The 15,743-nt window shown below is 44.5% G+C and overlaps 1 protein-coding gene across 3 annotated transcripts in view; it reads left to right on the top strand.

Annotated features, from left to right (window-relative positions):
- Positions 1-9,891, top strand: part of CADM3 (cell adhesion molecule 3) — a 715,770-nt gene extending 705,879 nt beyond the window's left edge. For all 3 annotated transcript variants that reach the window (XM_082275533.1, XM_082275534.1, XM_082275535.1), the window contains one exon: positions 8,476-9,891. In XM_082275533.1, coding sequence (XP_082131659.1) covers positions 8,476-8,594 — 119 coding nt within the window. In that variant the 3' untranslated portion in view covers positions 8,595-9,891. The remainder of the gene's footprint in view (positions 1-8,475) is intronic.
- The last annotated feature ends 5,852 nt before the right edge of the window (positions 9,892-15,743 follow it).

Genomic DNA, 15,743 nt, shown 5'->3' with positions numbered 1-15,743 from the left:
AATGGACATTAGACCAGTGGAAATCTGTGCTTTGGTCTGATGAGTCCAAATTTGAGATCTTTGGTTCCAACCACCATGTCTTTGTGCGACGCAGAAAAGGTGAACGGATGGACTCTACATGCCTGGTTCCCACCGTGAAGCATGGAGGAGGAGGTGTGATGGTGTGGGGGTGCTTTGCTGGTGACACTGTTGGGGATTTATTCAAAATTGAAGGCATACTGAACCAGCATGGCTACCACAGCATCTTGCAGCGGCATGCTATTCCATCCGGTTTGCATTTAGTTGGACCATCATTTATTTTTCAACAGGACAATGACCCCAAACACACCTCCAGGCTGTGTAAGGGCTATTTGACCAAGAAGGAGAGTGATGGGGTGCTGCGCCAGATGACCTGGCCTCCAGTCACCGGACCTGAACCCAATCGAGATGGTTTGGGATGAGCTGGACCGCAGAGTGAAGGCAAAAGGGCCAACAAGTGCTAAGCATCTCTGGGAACTCCTTCAAGACTGTTGGAAGACCATTTCAGGTGACTACCTCTTGAAGTGTGACTCTACAATTTTCATAGTTATGAAAATAAAGAAAACTCTTTGAATGAGAAGGTGTGTCCAAACTTTTGGTCTGTACTGTATGTATATACTGTGTGTGTGTGTGTATATATATATGCAGCACGTGGTAACAAATGGGTCCTGTTTATAGTACAGCAGTATCCTACTTCACACTTACAGGGCAGCACAGGGTTAAATCATTGGGCTCTGTCTAGCCTAACAGATGAGCTGTATAGCACATAGGCAGTACAGGGTTAAACTGATTAGCCAATCAGGGGTCTTCTCTCCCTTGCAGGCAGCACAGGGGGTTAACACTGGGTTCCTAATTAGTCAATGAGGTGTCTCTCCCTGCAGGCAGCACAGAGTTCACACTGGAATTCTAAGGGCAGCACAGGGTTAAACCCTGAGTTTTTCATTACCAGTCAGCAGCGGGCTCCTCTCCTGGCAGGCGGCACAGGGAGTTCTTGTGTTCCTCCCTCCATGCATGGCAGACTCCACAGGTTTGGCTCTTCCACAGACACTGATAGCTAGTGGCAGCTGCCCATGGTTGTGTTTTAGATTGATCTGTCAGCAGGAACCTTGCTGACCGATGAATGAGTCATCAGTTGTTAAAGTGTTTGAAACCTTGGGTTGCGATATGCAGCCAGCCCCTCTCTTGTATTTAGCTATAACACACTATGTAAGTGTATGTGAAAAACGAAGCTTCTAAATACCATTTTTGCAGATATCTTCAGGCCAGTCAGGTGACTTCCGGCCGCTCTTCTTGCCCGATCCAGGACTACAGTAGGAGGAGCCGAGATCCCCCGCTAACGTCAACTGGGAGGTCACGTGACCGCTGTGCTGGCCTCTCAGCTCCTCCCGCTGTAGCCCTTAGATAGGGGCGGAGAGCGACCGGGAGTCACCTGACCGGCCTAAAGCTATCTGCAAAAATGGTATTTAGAAGCTTTGTTTTCCACATACACTACATTGTGTGTTATAGCGAGTTATTGTGTGTTATATCGAGGGTCTAAAAGACCCCAGACCCCTCCACTACACTTCAATGTATTCAAAACGCATTTTTGAATACTGTCACTTTTTGAATCTGCCGCCTTTAGCAGCCGAATAACCCGGACGTGACGTCATGAACGCCGCCTCCGGGTTACGTCATCAGAGACCCGATCGAAGCCGATTCCGGAAGACCCGGGCAGAGCCGCGGAAGGCGGCGGGAGGGGGGGATTGAAGTAACGATCGAGCGGCTCCCGGGGTCCTTTCGTGCCTTTCGGCCGCACTACAAGGGCAAACCGTTCAAAGGCCAAGGCTCTCAGAAGAAGCCCTGGTCTGGGAAACAGAAGTCCGGCCAATCCGGACCTGCTGCCCATAACAGTTCGGCCTGAAGGGGCGCCCTCACCCAGTTTTGGGGTGGGGGGACGCTTGCTCGGTTTTCTTCAGCCCTGGTTGGCCCGTGTGCGGGACAGATGGGTTCTGGAAATCGTTCGATCTGGTTACAAGATCGAGTTTCTCTCTCGGCCGGAGAGCAGATTTTTTCCCTCAAATCTTCAACTGTCTCCAGAGCGCCTGCGGGATCTGCACCTGGCGGTGCGGGACCTGAGGGCTCAGGGAGTGGTGGTTCCGGTGCCTCATCGGGACAGATTTCGGGGGTTTTATTCCAATCTGTTCACCGTGCCCAGGAAGGAGGGCAAGGTTCGTCCGATTCTGGACTTGAAGGCTCTGAACCGCTCTGTGCGGGTTCGCAAGTTCCGCATGGAATCCCTGCGCTCGGTGGTGGCTGCCCTGGTTCCGGGGGAATTCATGGCCTCCATCGATTTGAAGGATGCGTACCTTCACATCCCCATATTCGAGGGTCATCAGAGATACCTTCGATTTGCCATTGCGGAGGATCACTACCAGTTCGTGGCGTTGCCCTTTGGTCTCGCCTCGGCTCCGCGGGTCTTCACCAAGGTGCTTGCACCGGTTCTGGCATTATTGAGGGCCCAGGGCATTTCTGTCCTGGGGTATCTGGACGACATTCTGGTTCGGTCTGCGACCAGACAGGGTCTGGAGAAGGACCTGTCTGTCACAATGCAAACTCTGCAGGAGTTTGGTTGGACGATAAATGTTCCAAAGTCGACACTGAGTCCGTCGGTTCGTCTCCCCTATCTGGGAATGATACTGGACTCGGTGCAGGCGAAGGTCTTCCTGCCGGAAGACAAACTCAGGACTCTTCAGGAGGAAGTCAGGTCCCTCAGGGACGTTCCACACTCGTCTCTGCGGACGTGTATGAGATGTCTGGGATTGATGGTCTCGGCCTTCGAGGCGATTCCTTTCGCGCAGTTTCACACGCGGGGTCTCCAAGCGGAGATCCTGTCCAAGTGGGACGGGCGACCTCAATCTCTGGATCTTCAGATCTCGTTGAGTCATCGCACCAGGGAAAACCTTCTGTGGTGGCTCCAGTCCCCGTTGGTGTCCGGGGGCAAGTCGTTTCGTCCGATCTCGTGGACGATAATCACCACGGATGCCAGCCTGTCGGGCTGGGGTGGTGTTCTGGGCGTTCTGTCCGCCCAGGGGACCTGGTCGGTGGGGGAGTCTTCCCTCCCGATCAACATTCTGGAATTGCGTGCGATAAGGCTCTGTCTTCATCGCTGGACGGACCGGCTGCAGGGCTGCCCGGTTCGGGTGCAGACGGACAATGCCACGGCGGTGGCCTACATCAACCACCAAGGGGGCACCAGGAGTGCCCGAGCGGCTCGAGAAGTGGCCGACATTCTGTCTTGGGCCGAGACTCATGTCCCGGCGATAACGGCGGTTCACATTCCGGGAGTGGAGAACTGGCAGGCGGACTATCTGAGTCGCCAGACCCTGGATCAGGGGGAATGGTCTCTCCACCCGGCTGTCTTCCAGATGTTGTGCGCGAAGTGGGGTCTTCCAGATGTGGACCTGTTCGCGTCTCGCCTCAACTACAAGGTGAAGAGGTTCGTGGCAAGGACACGCGACCCTCGGGCAGACGCGTCGGACGCGTTAGTGGCCCCGTGGCATCAGTACAGGCTGATGTACGCGTTTCCACCGATTCAGTTGCTGTCCAGGTTCCTTCGCAGGTTACACTCGGAACGCAGCACGGTGATTCTTGTGGCACCGGACTGGCCTCGCCGGTCCTGGTACGCAGACCTCGTGAATCTGGCGGTCGACGCCCCTTGGCGTCTGCCTCTTCGAGACGATCTACTGTCTCAAGGACCGATTTACCATCCTGCTTTACAGTCGCTGGCTTTGACGGCCTGGCTGTTGAGACCGAGGTCCTGAAGGAGAAGGGTCTCTCTCCAGAGGTCGTTCATACTTTGATCAACGCGAGGAAGTCTTCCTCGGGGAAGGTTTATTACCGTACTTGGAAGGCCTATTTTGCCTGGTGTGAGTCCAGGGGGTTTTCACCCCGCACGTACTCGGTTTCCCGTGTGCTGTCTTTCCTTCAGACGGGTGTCGATCAGCGTTTGGCGCTGGCTACGATAAAGGGTCAGGTGTCTGCGCTGGCCGTTCTGTTTCAACGTCCCGTGGCTTCCAACTCCTTGGTTGGCACTTTTATTCAGGGTGTGCGGCATCTGGTTCCTCCTAGGAGGGATCCTTTGCCCCCTTGGGACTTGAATCTCGTTCTATCTGTGTTACAACGTGCTCCTTTTGAACAGATCAGGGAGATCTCGTTGTCTATGTTGTCCAAAAAGGTCGCCTTTTTGGTGGCGATCACTTCGGCTCGCAGAGTGTCGGAACTGGCGGCTTTGTCCTGCAAGTCTCCGTACCTGGTTGTTCATTTGGATAAGGTGGTCTTGCGACCTAATCCTTCTTTTCTGCCGAAACGAGTTTCGGAATTCCATCTTAACGAGGATATTGTTTTGCCTTCGTTGTGCACGAAGCCTAAACATCCAAAGGAGGTGAGATTGCACTCTCTGGATGTTGTTCGGGCGATAAGGGTTTACCTTAAATCGACTGAGTCTTTTCGTAGGACGGACTCCTTGTTTGTTCTTCCAGAGGGTCCTCGGAAGGGCATGGCGGCTTCGGCCTCTACCATCGCCAAATGGATCAGGCAGACCATTGAACAGGCCTATGCCTTGCAGGGGAAGGTTCCCCCTGTGCCTGTGAAGGCGCACTCTACTAGATCTCTGAGTACGTCTTGGGCCTGCCGTCATGGGGCTTCTGTAGCCCAGGTGTGTAAGGCGGCGACTTGGTCGACCGTGCACACTTTCACAAAATTCTACAAAGTAGATGTTCAGGCATCGGCGGATGCTTCCTTTGGCCGCAAGGTTCTTAGTGCGGCTGTTCCATAGGGTCCCTTGTTGGGGACTCCTGGCTGTTGGGATAGTTTTTTGTATCCCCTGGTTTTTTTGTCTTTTCCTGGGTTGTTGCTCCTGTTGAGCACTTATTTTTGCTGTAGCCCAGCTGGTTTCCTTCCTTTGGTAAGGTTCCTTTCTTTGATGCGGAGACTGCGTTGCCTTTCGGCGCGGATGCGTTTCCCACCCCTCATGTTTGCACTGCTTTGGGACGTCCCCATATGTGACGAATATGAAGAGGCGGCGACTGTCGGAGGACGTAAGAGAAAACGGAATTTTTGTAAAATCTTACCTGTAAAATTCCTTTCTCTGAGTCCTCCGACAGTCGCCGCCCCCGCCCCTCTTTTGGGGTTTGAATGTATACTCTACTGCTATTCCACTAAAACTGAGATATGGTTGCAGGAAGTAGGAGGGTATTGACTGAGGGGACCACCCCTTGAGGGTGGGATATGTTAAAGCTTTATTGTTAACATATTCTGTTGCCTAGCTACTCCTTCGGAGCAAAGTCTAATACCCCATATGTGACGAATATGAAGAGGCGGCGACTGTCGGAGGACTCAGAGAAAGGAATTTTACAGGTAAGATTTTACAAAAATTCCGTTTTTTTTGGGGGTGGGGGTAACAACCAGGACACGGCAGCTTTAACAACTGATAATTGCCTATAAATGCTCTTTAACAACTGATAATTGCTGCATTTTTTGTGTACATTTAATTTGGCAATGGGGGAATCTGGTATCAGTATAGGTGCAACCCTAATAAAAAGTATTGAATCACATGTAACAAGCTGCTGAGTCTATTAGTATCTCACAGATTGCAAGGCCAGATGCTGTAGCTGGACGTATCTCTCTACCCAGAGACCTCAGGTCAGCAAGGCGGCCTGTACACGTCCACCGCTAGGCCATGGCCCAACGTGTTTTGTCCAGTGAAAGACTTTTTCAAAAGGATCCTCTTGATAGCACCTTAGGAGATTTAAGTGGGTTTTATGAATGTTTTAAATTAATTTATTGCACAAATAGATGGTAATAAGAACATGGGGGGGGGGGGGGGTTGTAATTTATTTATATATATTTTTTATATGCAGTATTTTTACTTACCCAGTTGGTGTGTTATATGAAAATATGAGTTGGATTATATTTTACAGTATAAATAAATTATTGTGTGCACAGAGCTGCAAATTAGTTACAATTATTTTATATGGGACTGTTATAGATAGCCCATTAACTATGAGAAAAATGAAAGAATGTTTCAAAAACTATTATTTTCTAACCAAATTCTACTGTTGTATGGCCAACTTTCATTACGAAATGTCAAGGAAGATAATGATGATGCTGTAGTATTGCCTATTTGTCTGTTGGCTGCAGTTCAGTCGTATATAAGGGCTCATTCACACCCTACTGCTCATACATTTTCATGCATTGACGCTCACAGCGTCAAGGCAGCCCATTCATTTGAAATGGGCTGTTAAGACACCTCATCTCATGAAACATCTCATATTTTTGGCAGTGCAGCACACCACAATGCACAAAGTATTTATATTTCTGCACTATGTTATTCGGGAAGTGCATTTTTTTCATGTTTGATTTTTTTGTTTTTCTATTTATGTACATTGGGTTACCACAACACACTTACACCGATCAGCCTTAACTTCATGACTACCCACCTAATATTGAGTAGGTCCCTCTTTTGCCACCAGAACTGCCCTGACCTCTCAAGACATGGATTCCATTAGAGCTCTGAAGGTATGCTGTGATATCTGGCACCAAGCGCACACTAGCAGATCCTTTAAGTCATGGGTGTCCAACTTTTTGGCTTCTCTGGGCCACATTAAGTGTAGAGAAATTTTCTCGGGCCGCATATAAAATATATACTATAGTTAAGGTATATAAGTAATAAAATGCCGCCGCGCCCTACCCGCGCTACCACAACCCCCCGCACTAATTTAACACAACTAGAAGATGATCAAATGAAATGGAATCCGTATACAGAGGTTTACTTCTTCTGAGAGATATTAAAGGAACAGTCTAACCACCATGACCACTTCAGTGATTTGAAGTAGTCATGGTGGTAGGAGTCAGAATCACTGCACATGCTCGCCTCCCCCCTCCCCTCCCCTCCCCTCCCCTCCGAGGCAGCCTCTGCCTACCATTAGTTGGAAGCCGCTGAGGCCATGCCCCCGACCCGACTTCCTTCCTCCCCAGCAAAAAAAAAATTATCAGGGGGCAGTGGGCCGCATTGCCTGGGGTTTTGGGCCGCAGGTTGGACATGCCTGCTTAAGTCCTGTAAGTTGTGAGGTGGAGCTTCCATGGCTCAGACTTGTTTTTCCAGCACATCCCACAGATACTGGATTGAGATCTGGAGTTGTGTTCCTCAGTTTTTTGAGTAATATTTGTTGGGTGCTTCTGCTGAAAAACCTCTTTCTCCTTGCCTACTTGTTGTGTTCCTCAAACCATCCTTGATACATGTTTGCAGTGTAGCAGGGCACAATATTCATCTAAAAGAGGCCACTGCCATCAGGGAATACCTGACCATTGGTCATAAAAAATATTTAGGTAGTACTGGTCAAGTAACATCCACATGAATGACAGGACCCAGGTTTTCCCAGCTGAATGTTGCCCAGAGCATCACGCTGACTCCACCCTTGCCTTCTTCCCATACTGCATCCTGGTGCCATCTCTTCCCCAGATAATTAATGCACACACACCCGGCCACCCATATGATTTAAAATAAAATATGATTCATCAGATTAAGCCACCTTCTTCCACTGCTCCGTGGTCCAATTCCTATGCTCATGTGCCCATTGTAGGACACAGACCAGCATGGGCACTCTAGCCCAAACACAACAAACCACGGTGCCCATTTTCTTGTACTTTCAACACATCAGCTTCAGAAACAACATGTTTACTCGCTGCCTAATATATCTCACCAACTTTTAGATGCCTTTGTAACAAGATGATCAATGTTATCCACGTAACTTCTCGGTGGTCATAAAGTTGTTGCTAATCAGTGTATACATTGGGGTTGACTTGATAAAACAGGAGAGTGCAAAATCTGGTGCAGCTCTGCAAGGAAACCAATCAGCTTCTAGGTTTTTTGTCAAAGGTTAATTAAACAAGCTGAAGTTAGTCCCGGTTCACACTACCACGACTTGTCAGGCGACTTGGCCGCCTGACAAGTCGCGGTCCATTCAGTGCAATTGGAACCGTTCTAAAAGGAGCGACTAAAGTCACTCCGACTTAGAAAATAGTTCCTGCACTACTTTTGACCGAAGTCATTATGTGAAGTCCGTGCAAGTCACGCAGAAGTCGCGGTGCACGGCGACTTTACAGGTCGCCCCCAAAGTCGTGTCGCCATAGTGTGAACCGACTGTTAGAAGCCACCATGCACAACTGGACCAGATTTTGTACTCTTCAGTTTTAGTAAATCAACCCTATTGCGTTACTGTGTGTTGCGGTAGCATGCTTTAAAGTGGGATTTCTACTACATATTAAAGCATGCCCCGTGATCAAGCTCTAAAATAACATATATTATTTAGAGAAAAATTTAAAGCCTTACTGTATATGCTATAATCTCCCATCTTTTGCTAGGAAAAGTCGAGGATGATAATGATGATGTTGCAGTATTGTCTATTTGTCCGTTTTCAGGCACCTATCTTACTCATGAAGCCAAGGGATCAGATGACGCACCCGATGCCGACACAGCCATCATCAATGCAGAGGGCGGACAAGGCGGAACTGACGACAAAAAGGAATATTTCATATAAGCCGAAATCCTCCTCCTGATAATGTAACAACGGCAACAAGATCAACAAATAAGTTAACATCGGAAAACAAACAAAAACAGCATCGGAAGAACAAATTGATACCAATGTTTGGCAACATGTGACTTGGATGACTCTCTTTCTCTAACAGGGCCAAAAACAGGATGGAGAGGAGAGAAAGGGACAGTCGACTGAGAGATCGTGCTTCTTAAACAAACTTGTACAAAAGTTATTACTAAAAACTCTAAAAGGTTAAAAAATTGCTTGCTTAAATCTACATATCTTCAGTGAACGCACTATTCTAACAAAACAAATAATAATCGTGAGTTCCAATATTTTTCGTTTATTTTCATTTACGATGTGTACAAAGTTTTATGTTTTTATTTTTTACTTTGGAATGTTGGGATTGGGTGGGGTGGGTGGGTCAACGGGAGAAAGCATATTTAAATATATTTAGTGTTTTTGTTTTTTGTTCTTTTTTCAGGGTAATTTAAACAGGTAGGATAGGCATTTTCTAGAAAAGAGTGTTATACGTCAGGAATACTTGAAGAGCAATTTCTAAGGTGCCACAATTAAAGCTTCCATTTAAAGACCTGTATAGCTACGGCTCTCACGATGATCCCTTTTTTTGCAGTCAGTGGCGGCTTTTAGCTCTGGCTTGAGAAAAGTTGAAATGACCGCGTTGGCACTTGAAAAATGAGACGTTAAGTGAAACAGTGGATTGTGGGAAGTTATGTCGAGGAAGAAAGGTGTAGCTCCCAGTTAAGTCCTCCCGCTCCCGTCATAGTGGGGAGGGGGGGTGTAGGTGTCCCTAACCGAGTTTGCTTATGCTAATCAGGGTCTCGGTTTCGCACAGAAAAAATAAAAGGCACAGTGTTATTTGTTTAGTGTCATAAATGTTTTTGCTCTGTTTAAATTTTTTGTCATTAGCCCAGTCTGAAAACAGGTCTTAATGGAACATTTTTGTATGGTAAGGATATTGACTGGCCAATCGAAATATTCCATACTGGAATGTTATGGCAAATGTTATGGCAAATGAGCTACCATCGTAAATGTTGGTTGAGCTTGATGGAACATTTTGATTGGCCAGTCAGCCAAAAAAAAAGGAGAGAAGTGGTACCTTTGGCCATATTTACCACATAAATGCCTCATTTGTTGTTTTAGCAGTGTGGACTCCATTTTTCACAGAACTGACTGCATTATTCATCTGGAAGAGTTACTGATATTAACCAATAAATCTATGTATAATGTCATACTCTGTATGTACCAGGCTTGGCATAAATTACTATTATTATTTTAATTGTTTTTTTTTTTTTTTTGCTATGTCGCTGTTGCATTGTCCATCCTTTTATAATGTTGCTTCATTCACAAAGATCTTTATTTAATAACATGGCACAGAAAGCAATGATGTGTAGAAATTAATAGCAACTGATTCCAGCGCTTAGGAGAAGAGTACATTTAGACTAGTGAAAGCTGATTTTTATTTCGGTTGCTGTGAATTCTGCACTTTGCATATTGCTCTCTGCCATACTAAATAAAGGCTTATTTACATCAGACTCTTATTGACTATACAAGTGTCTATACATGTTATGAGAAAAGTTGTAAGCCAGATCTCAATGATATTATCCAGCAAAAGGGCTTTGCTTATTAGCAAATGTACAAGTGTAAGCTGGAAAGGAAATTCGTTATGAAAGTAAATTGGTTGCTGTGGCTTACCATATGTTCCTTCCTTGAGTCTTTGTATTGCATGTTCCATGGTTGACCATTATCCAATCATCGCTTGATAACTGGAACCTATTCCGCTTTCAAACATAATCATCTCACCTTGAGCCCTGCAAGACTTACTGTTGATTATTGGGTTTAATAAGTAACAGTGCAACAAGCAGATTGCAATACGGTATAGTATAGCAACCAGTCAGAATCAATAATTCTGATTGCCTGCTATGAGATACTGTGCAATTAGCACTTTCAAATTTGGCTGTTTATTGAATAAGATCATAGAAGTCCACTGTTAGGATGCTCTTATAGGTAAAATAGGACCCTGCCTCTGACTAACAGATTGTTGTTGGCACAGTAGTTTAATTTCCAGAATGCTTTAAGGACTGTTATTACTAGCTTTGTATGCTCCAGCCTGCCCTTTAGGTTTCCCTGTAGTTGGTTGTTAGCTTCCCTTAGATCCTCTTGGATCGAAAATTTACTAGTCTGAGCAAAATCCACCAACCTACTGGCACAATAAACTGTTAATTGTTTCAAAAAGTTCCATGGAAAGTGGTCTGTATGGGTTATATTGGCAATTTCTATTGTTTGCCTCCTGTCACCACCACCTGGAAGTCTCAAAGGACCAATGTAACCTGGCATAGCTTAGGCTTCTTTCACCCCAGAAGGCTCCGTGAAGCTGTTCTGGTTATGGGGATGAGGATATCTCTGAAGCTTTGCCATGTGATTTACTGACCCCAGAACTAGCACAGATAACAAAATGTCAACATTGCAGTCTCTGGCTTCGGAGGAAAGTTTCATTAGAGTAAAGGCTCCTACACACTTGACGAAAATCGGACGAAATATCCTCCGAGTTTTCTCTCTCATGCTCAGCAGTCATAACTGTTTTTAGTTGACAGTGCATAATGTTCACGAAATTTCTCGTCCGATTTATTTATTTTTTTTGGGACATTTGTACTTAGACTTCCGGGGGACGTTTGTACTTAGACTTCCGGGTCATCAGCAACTTCAGATCATGCGCATGCTTTTGTGTCCGATTTTTTGCGGACGTACTGCATACACATTAAACGAAAATTGGTCGTGCTGGGAACGGACGATAAAAATTTTGGTGTCTATCCCTCCATTTTTTTTCGTTGAAAATGTCGGCATAGGCTGCTGAAAGTTGTGTATACACTAGCCTAAAATCGTACAATTTTACCACGGATGGGAATTTTCGGGAGATTTTCTACTAGTGTGTGCCCCACTTAAGATAACGACCATCCTGACAGGTTCTCTAGAAACTGCATTGCCTGTTCACACTGCATTGCCTAAGTTTATTTGCATCTTAAAAAGATCTCCCCAGGACCTAGATAGCAAAAAAAAAAAAAGCTTGACATGAGTATACCTTTCCCTACTCTCTTCAAAATTCAAAATAAATATGTTGGTTATACATATACATAAATATAGTCCCAACCAAGGACATCATTGACACTTGTAACTCAAATATATTATATTATATTATACACAATTCCACTGAGGAAAAAAACAGGATTGAAAAGGATTGGTGAAAATTAAAAATTGCTAGTGTTGACTAGAGCCATCAGTTGGATATCCATTGTTCATGCTCACCCATTCTGCATTAAAACAGGTGGAAACATACTAGTTGTCATTGTCAAAACACACACTTTTTGTTAGGCAGGTTTTGCCCATCTGAATTAGTTTAAATTAGTTACATGAACACCTCAAATGAGAGATACTTTTTCACATGATCTATATGGTTATTTGGCTCTGCATCCACATGGTTCCACTCCAAGTTCTGTGTCCCAGCTCACAACCCCTTCCATAACAAGATGCTAATACCAAAAATTCCATGTATCCCATAAAAACATGTGACGATAGTAACCTATTTCACACTTAAAGTTTACGTAAAGAAAAATCTCATTCTACGGTCTTCTACCTGCCTTGCTCATGTAAAACCCAGTATGCTAAACTCCTTGACCCCTTGACCATCGTGTTTGGATGTCTTGGAGGAAAAGCTACTGTGAGGACCAGCCATGTAATCAAATACCTAAGCATGAATTTTCAGCTAAGGGGAGGATCAGAACTTTTTTACTCCTCTTGTGTATCCAAATGACAATGCTTGAAGGCTGCTGAATGAGGCTATTTCACATTAGGTTTGTTTTAACTCTAAACCCTTAAAATAGAATGGTTGCTCTGTTTTTCAGCATAAAAAAATTACAGGCAAAGGAGAGGGGAAATATTGCTTGTAACAGCCAATGACATTCCATCTTTCATGTATAAGCTAAAATCTGACTGGCTGCCACCATTCATAGGGTGACCGCTCTTACCTTACTGCGAAAGATAATTGTAAGCAGAAGTTTGGTACTGCCCTACCATTGGTGATCAGTTGGATCTAGCTTTTCATTTGCATGACCATACTAGATACTTTCCATCTATAACCCGCCATTACATTGGTTGTCATAAATCACATAACATTTGTTCCATGGCATTCAATAAGTAGATGTGAATTACAGACACTGAAGTGCTGCATTAACAAACATATATACATTTTGGTATATAAAATAAATTGGACTGTTCATTTGGTATGGTTGTTAAACCATAGCAATATATTCTTTTCCTGCCTATACACTATGTACATTTGTTGTTTTCACAGAACTTATACCTCAGTATTATCTCTTCCAGTACAGGCCTGCTTAAAATGAAAGAACATCCAAAATTGATTTTCTGGTTTTGAATGGACTTTGGTGTGTTCAGTCTTCCGAAATCATCGTTATACTGTCAGAGATCCAGGAAGGAAGATCGAAGCTCTGCACCCCTCTTGTCCTAAAAGTTTATTCAGCTTTATGCTGAAAGTTGAACTCTGGGCAAATATAAAATCATATTTTAAAGGCTAAGTTCACCTTTTTAGGAAAATTGTTTATGCAGGCATGGGGACCTAATAGATATGAAAAAAAAAACAGTGCAACTGAAAAATGTAATTGCTTGACCACTCTTCCCCCACTTCTTGCAGCCTGTGAGAAAGAAGATCAGCTGAGATACACATTTTTGGACATGAGTTATATGTGTTTATATAACTGTCAACTAATCGGGTTCTGATACAGTGTTATCACTCTAAAATTGCTTTCAGGCACTGGGAGCTTGCCTGCAAGAGAGGAGAGCAGGGAGATGTCCTTACTGGTGTGGAGATGTTCCTTCACTGTTCAGTAAACACATTGAAGTAGAGCAGGTGACCAACCCATAGTTGTTCCGCTGGAGTTCAACTTAAAGTATATGGCTATGCTCAACCTTCTAGATTTTCTGCAGGAATAAACAAAGGAGACAAAATAATTTAAATTACCATACCATTAGCCTAATGCTTTGAGCAATATTTTATGCTGTTGAAAGGACGTGGGGCATCCAAGATCCCCAATCTTCCAGAGATTGGCATTTGACTGAGTGCACCACTTCCATCCAAAATGGGGAAATCTGTTTGGTTGTAACCAGTTTTCTGGTTTTTATTTTGGGCTTTGGAGTTAACTAACCACTTCCTGTCCACCCTGTACTCCACAAACCTTTTGCAACCTGTTTGCTCTTGTTATGCAGCAAATATACAGTATAATATACATATATATATGGTCCAGGTGCTTCCCAGTCAGTCTGATTTGCTGTTCTATATTTGTATGTAGATGAAGAAAGAAACATGGCCGCTTTTATGGGTTGAAAGAGCTTCCTGCAGGGAGGAGACTCCAATATATATGGATGCGTGTCTAAATGACTGTGCTGAATGTAGTTCACTATATGTTTGTACCTTTCTAAAATATATATCTCTCTATATACTCAGTCTGTGAAAATACATCTTATGGGAAGCTTTTGGATTCTAATATGGCTCATTATTTTGATGGGTGGATGAGGTTCAGCACACACCTGTAGGGGCATTAGCTAAAAAATGATGTATTCTGCTAAATGTACACATACTATGTAATTGACAGGTTCACATTATTCTCGGAGTAGGGGTTTTTCTATACTGCGTGTAGCAGATCACATGCTCTACCCCCTGGTGATAAGTGACACCTCATAGCTGTACTTGCCCCTGTATGACAGCTTGGGAACGGTGCAGTAATGAGTTCCCACTGTCCAAAGGAGAAGGCAGCTGGGGTCCAGGGGGAAGGGTGAGCTTCAGAAAGCTGAAATCAAGGCATGTTTTTTTTTCTATAATGGACCAGTAAGTATACATACGGTATCTTAAACCTGTGGGATGGATTTGAAAGCGGAGGATCACTTTAGTAGTCGCCACTACTACAACGATCACCATAGTCTTCCGGCTGCCCTTCTGCATAGTGAACAGTTGAGGTTGCTCATTTGGCTTGCACAGCCAACGCGTTGTATTTTTTTTTAACAGGATACATGCTTTTCTCTAATCGGACCTTGTGGAGTGGCGTTGATGCCACTTAGAGAATGCCTCTACTATACAGAAGGGCAGGTGTTTGGCACAGAACCCAAGAGACCCCGATGATTAATGTAGTACCGGCGACTACTACAGTGATTTATCTACTTCCACAGCAGTTCCACATGTATGAAATATGTATACCTAAATTAGTCCAAGCTGGACCAATGTAATATGCAATAAAATCCATACCTGTCATTGATTTTTAGGTTGCCACTACAGGGCATCTCCTAAAAGCAACAATTTCAGCTTGCCTCCCGGTAGGGAACCAGCCCTATTTAAGAAGGAACATGCCTGTCCTAAAAACATAAACAGCAGAACAAAATGGATCATTGATAGTCTGTTGATAACCATCGTGTAGCTTGTGTGTTCTGTGGCATGTGAGCTTTATTACACAAAACTCCATTATCATGTAAGACTACATATGCTAAATAAAGTGTTTAGTTTGTGTAATTTGGATGGTAGAGGTTGATAGTATGACAATGGGTTATGTATGAAACTTTTGCAATTCTGCAATTACATTTTTTTAGGTTCTGTTTAAATTGTTTTAAACACACAGAAATTCTAATACATTTGATACGATTACCATAACAAAATATTAAGAAAATAACATTGGGCCATTTGCTTTGATGAAGCCCAGTTGAACTTTAATTATAAATCAGCTAAATACATTCCAGGCACATGAAAACAAAAGGTGTGAAAAACCTTTCAGTTCATTTTCTTCAAAAAGCAGCGCCACATTCTGAGTAGGAAAGTATGTCCCTTGCCAGCATGGTACAAAGAAAGACCCTTGCCCTCTATGCAGATGCAGTGGTCTCTTTGCAGAGGTCTGATGCTCTCCCTGTTGAGTAAGACCTATAGCTTTGCAATCAACAAAGCTCATGCCTCCGCTCATTGGAGAGCGCTAGCTCTGACTCAGTAGGAAGCTTGTCAGACCTCTACAGAGAGACCTTTACTTACACAGAGAGCCAGAGGCCTACTTAGGATGCTGCTAATACAAGCTTTTCTACTGT

This window comes from Pelophylax lessonae (genome assembly GCF_965119305.1).
Source record: "Pelophylax lessonae genome assembly, chromosome: 13".
In the NCBI taxonomy this organism is placed as follows: Eukaryota; Metazoa; Chordata; class Amphibia; order Anura; family Ranidae; genus Pelophylax; species Pelophylax lessonae.
The sequence above is the reverse complement of the archived record's forward strand: the minus strand, read 5'-3'. Positions and strand labels throughout refer to the sequence as shown.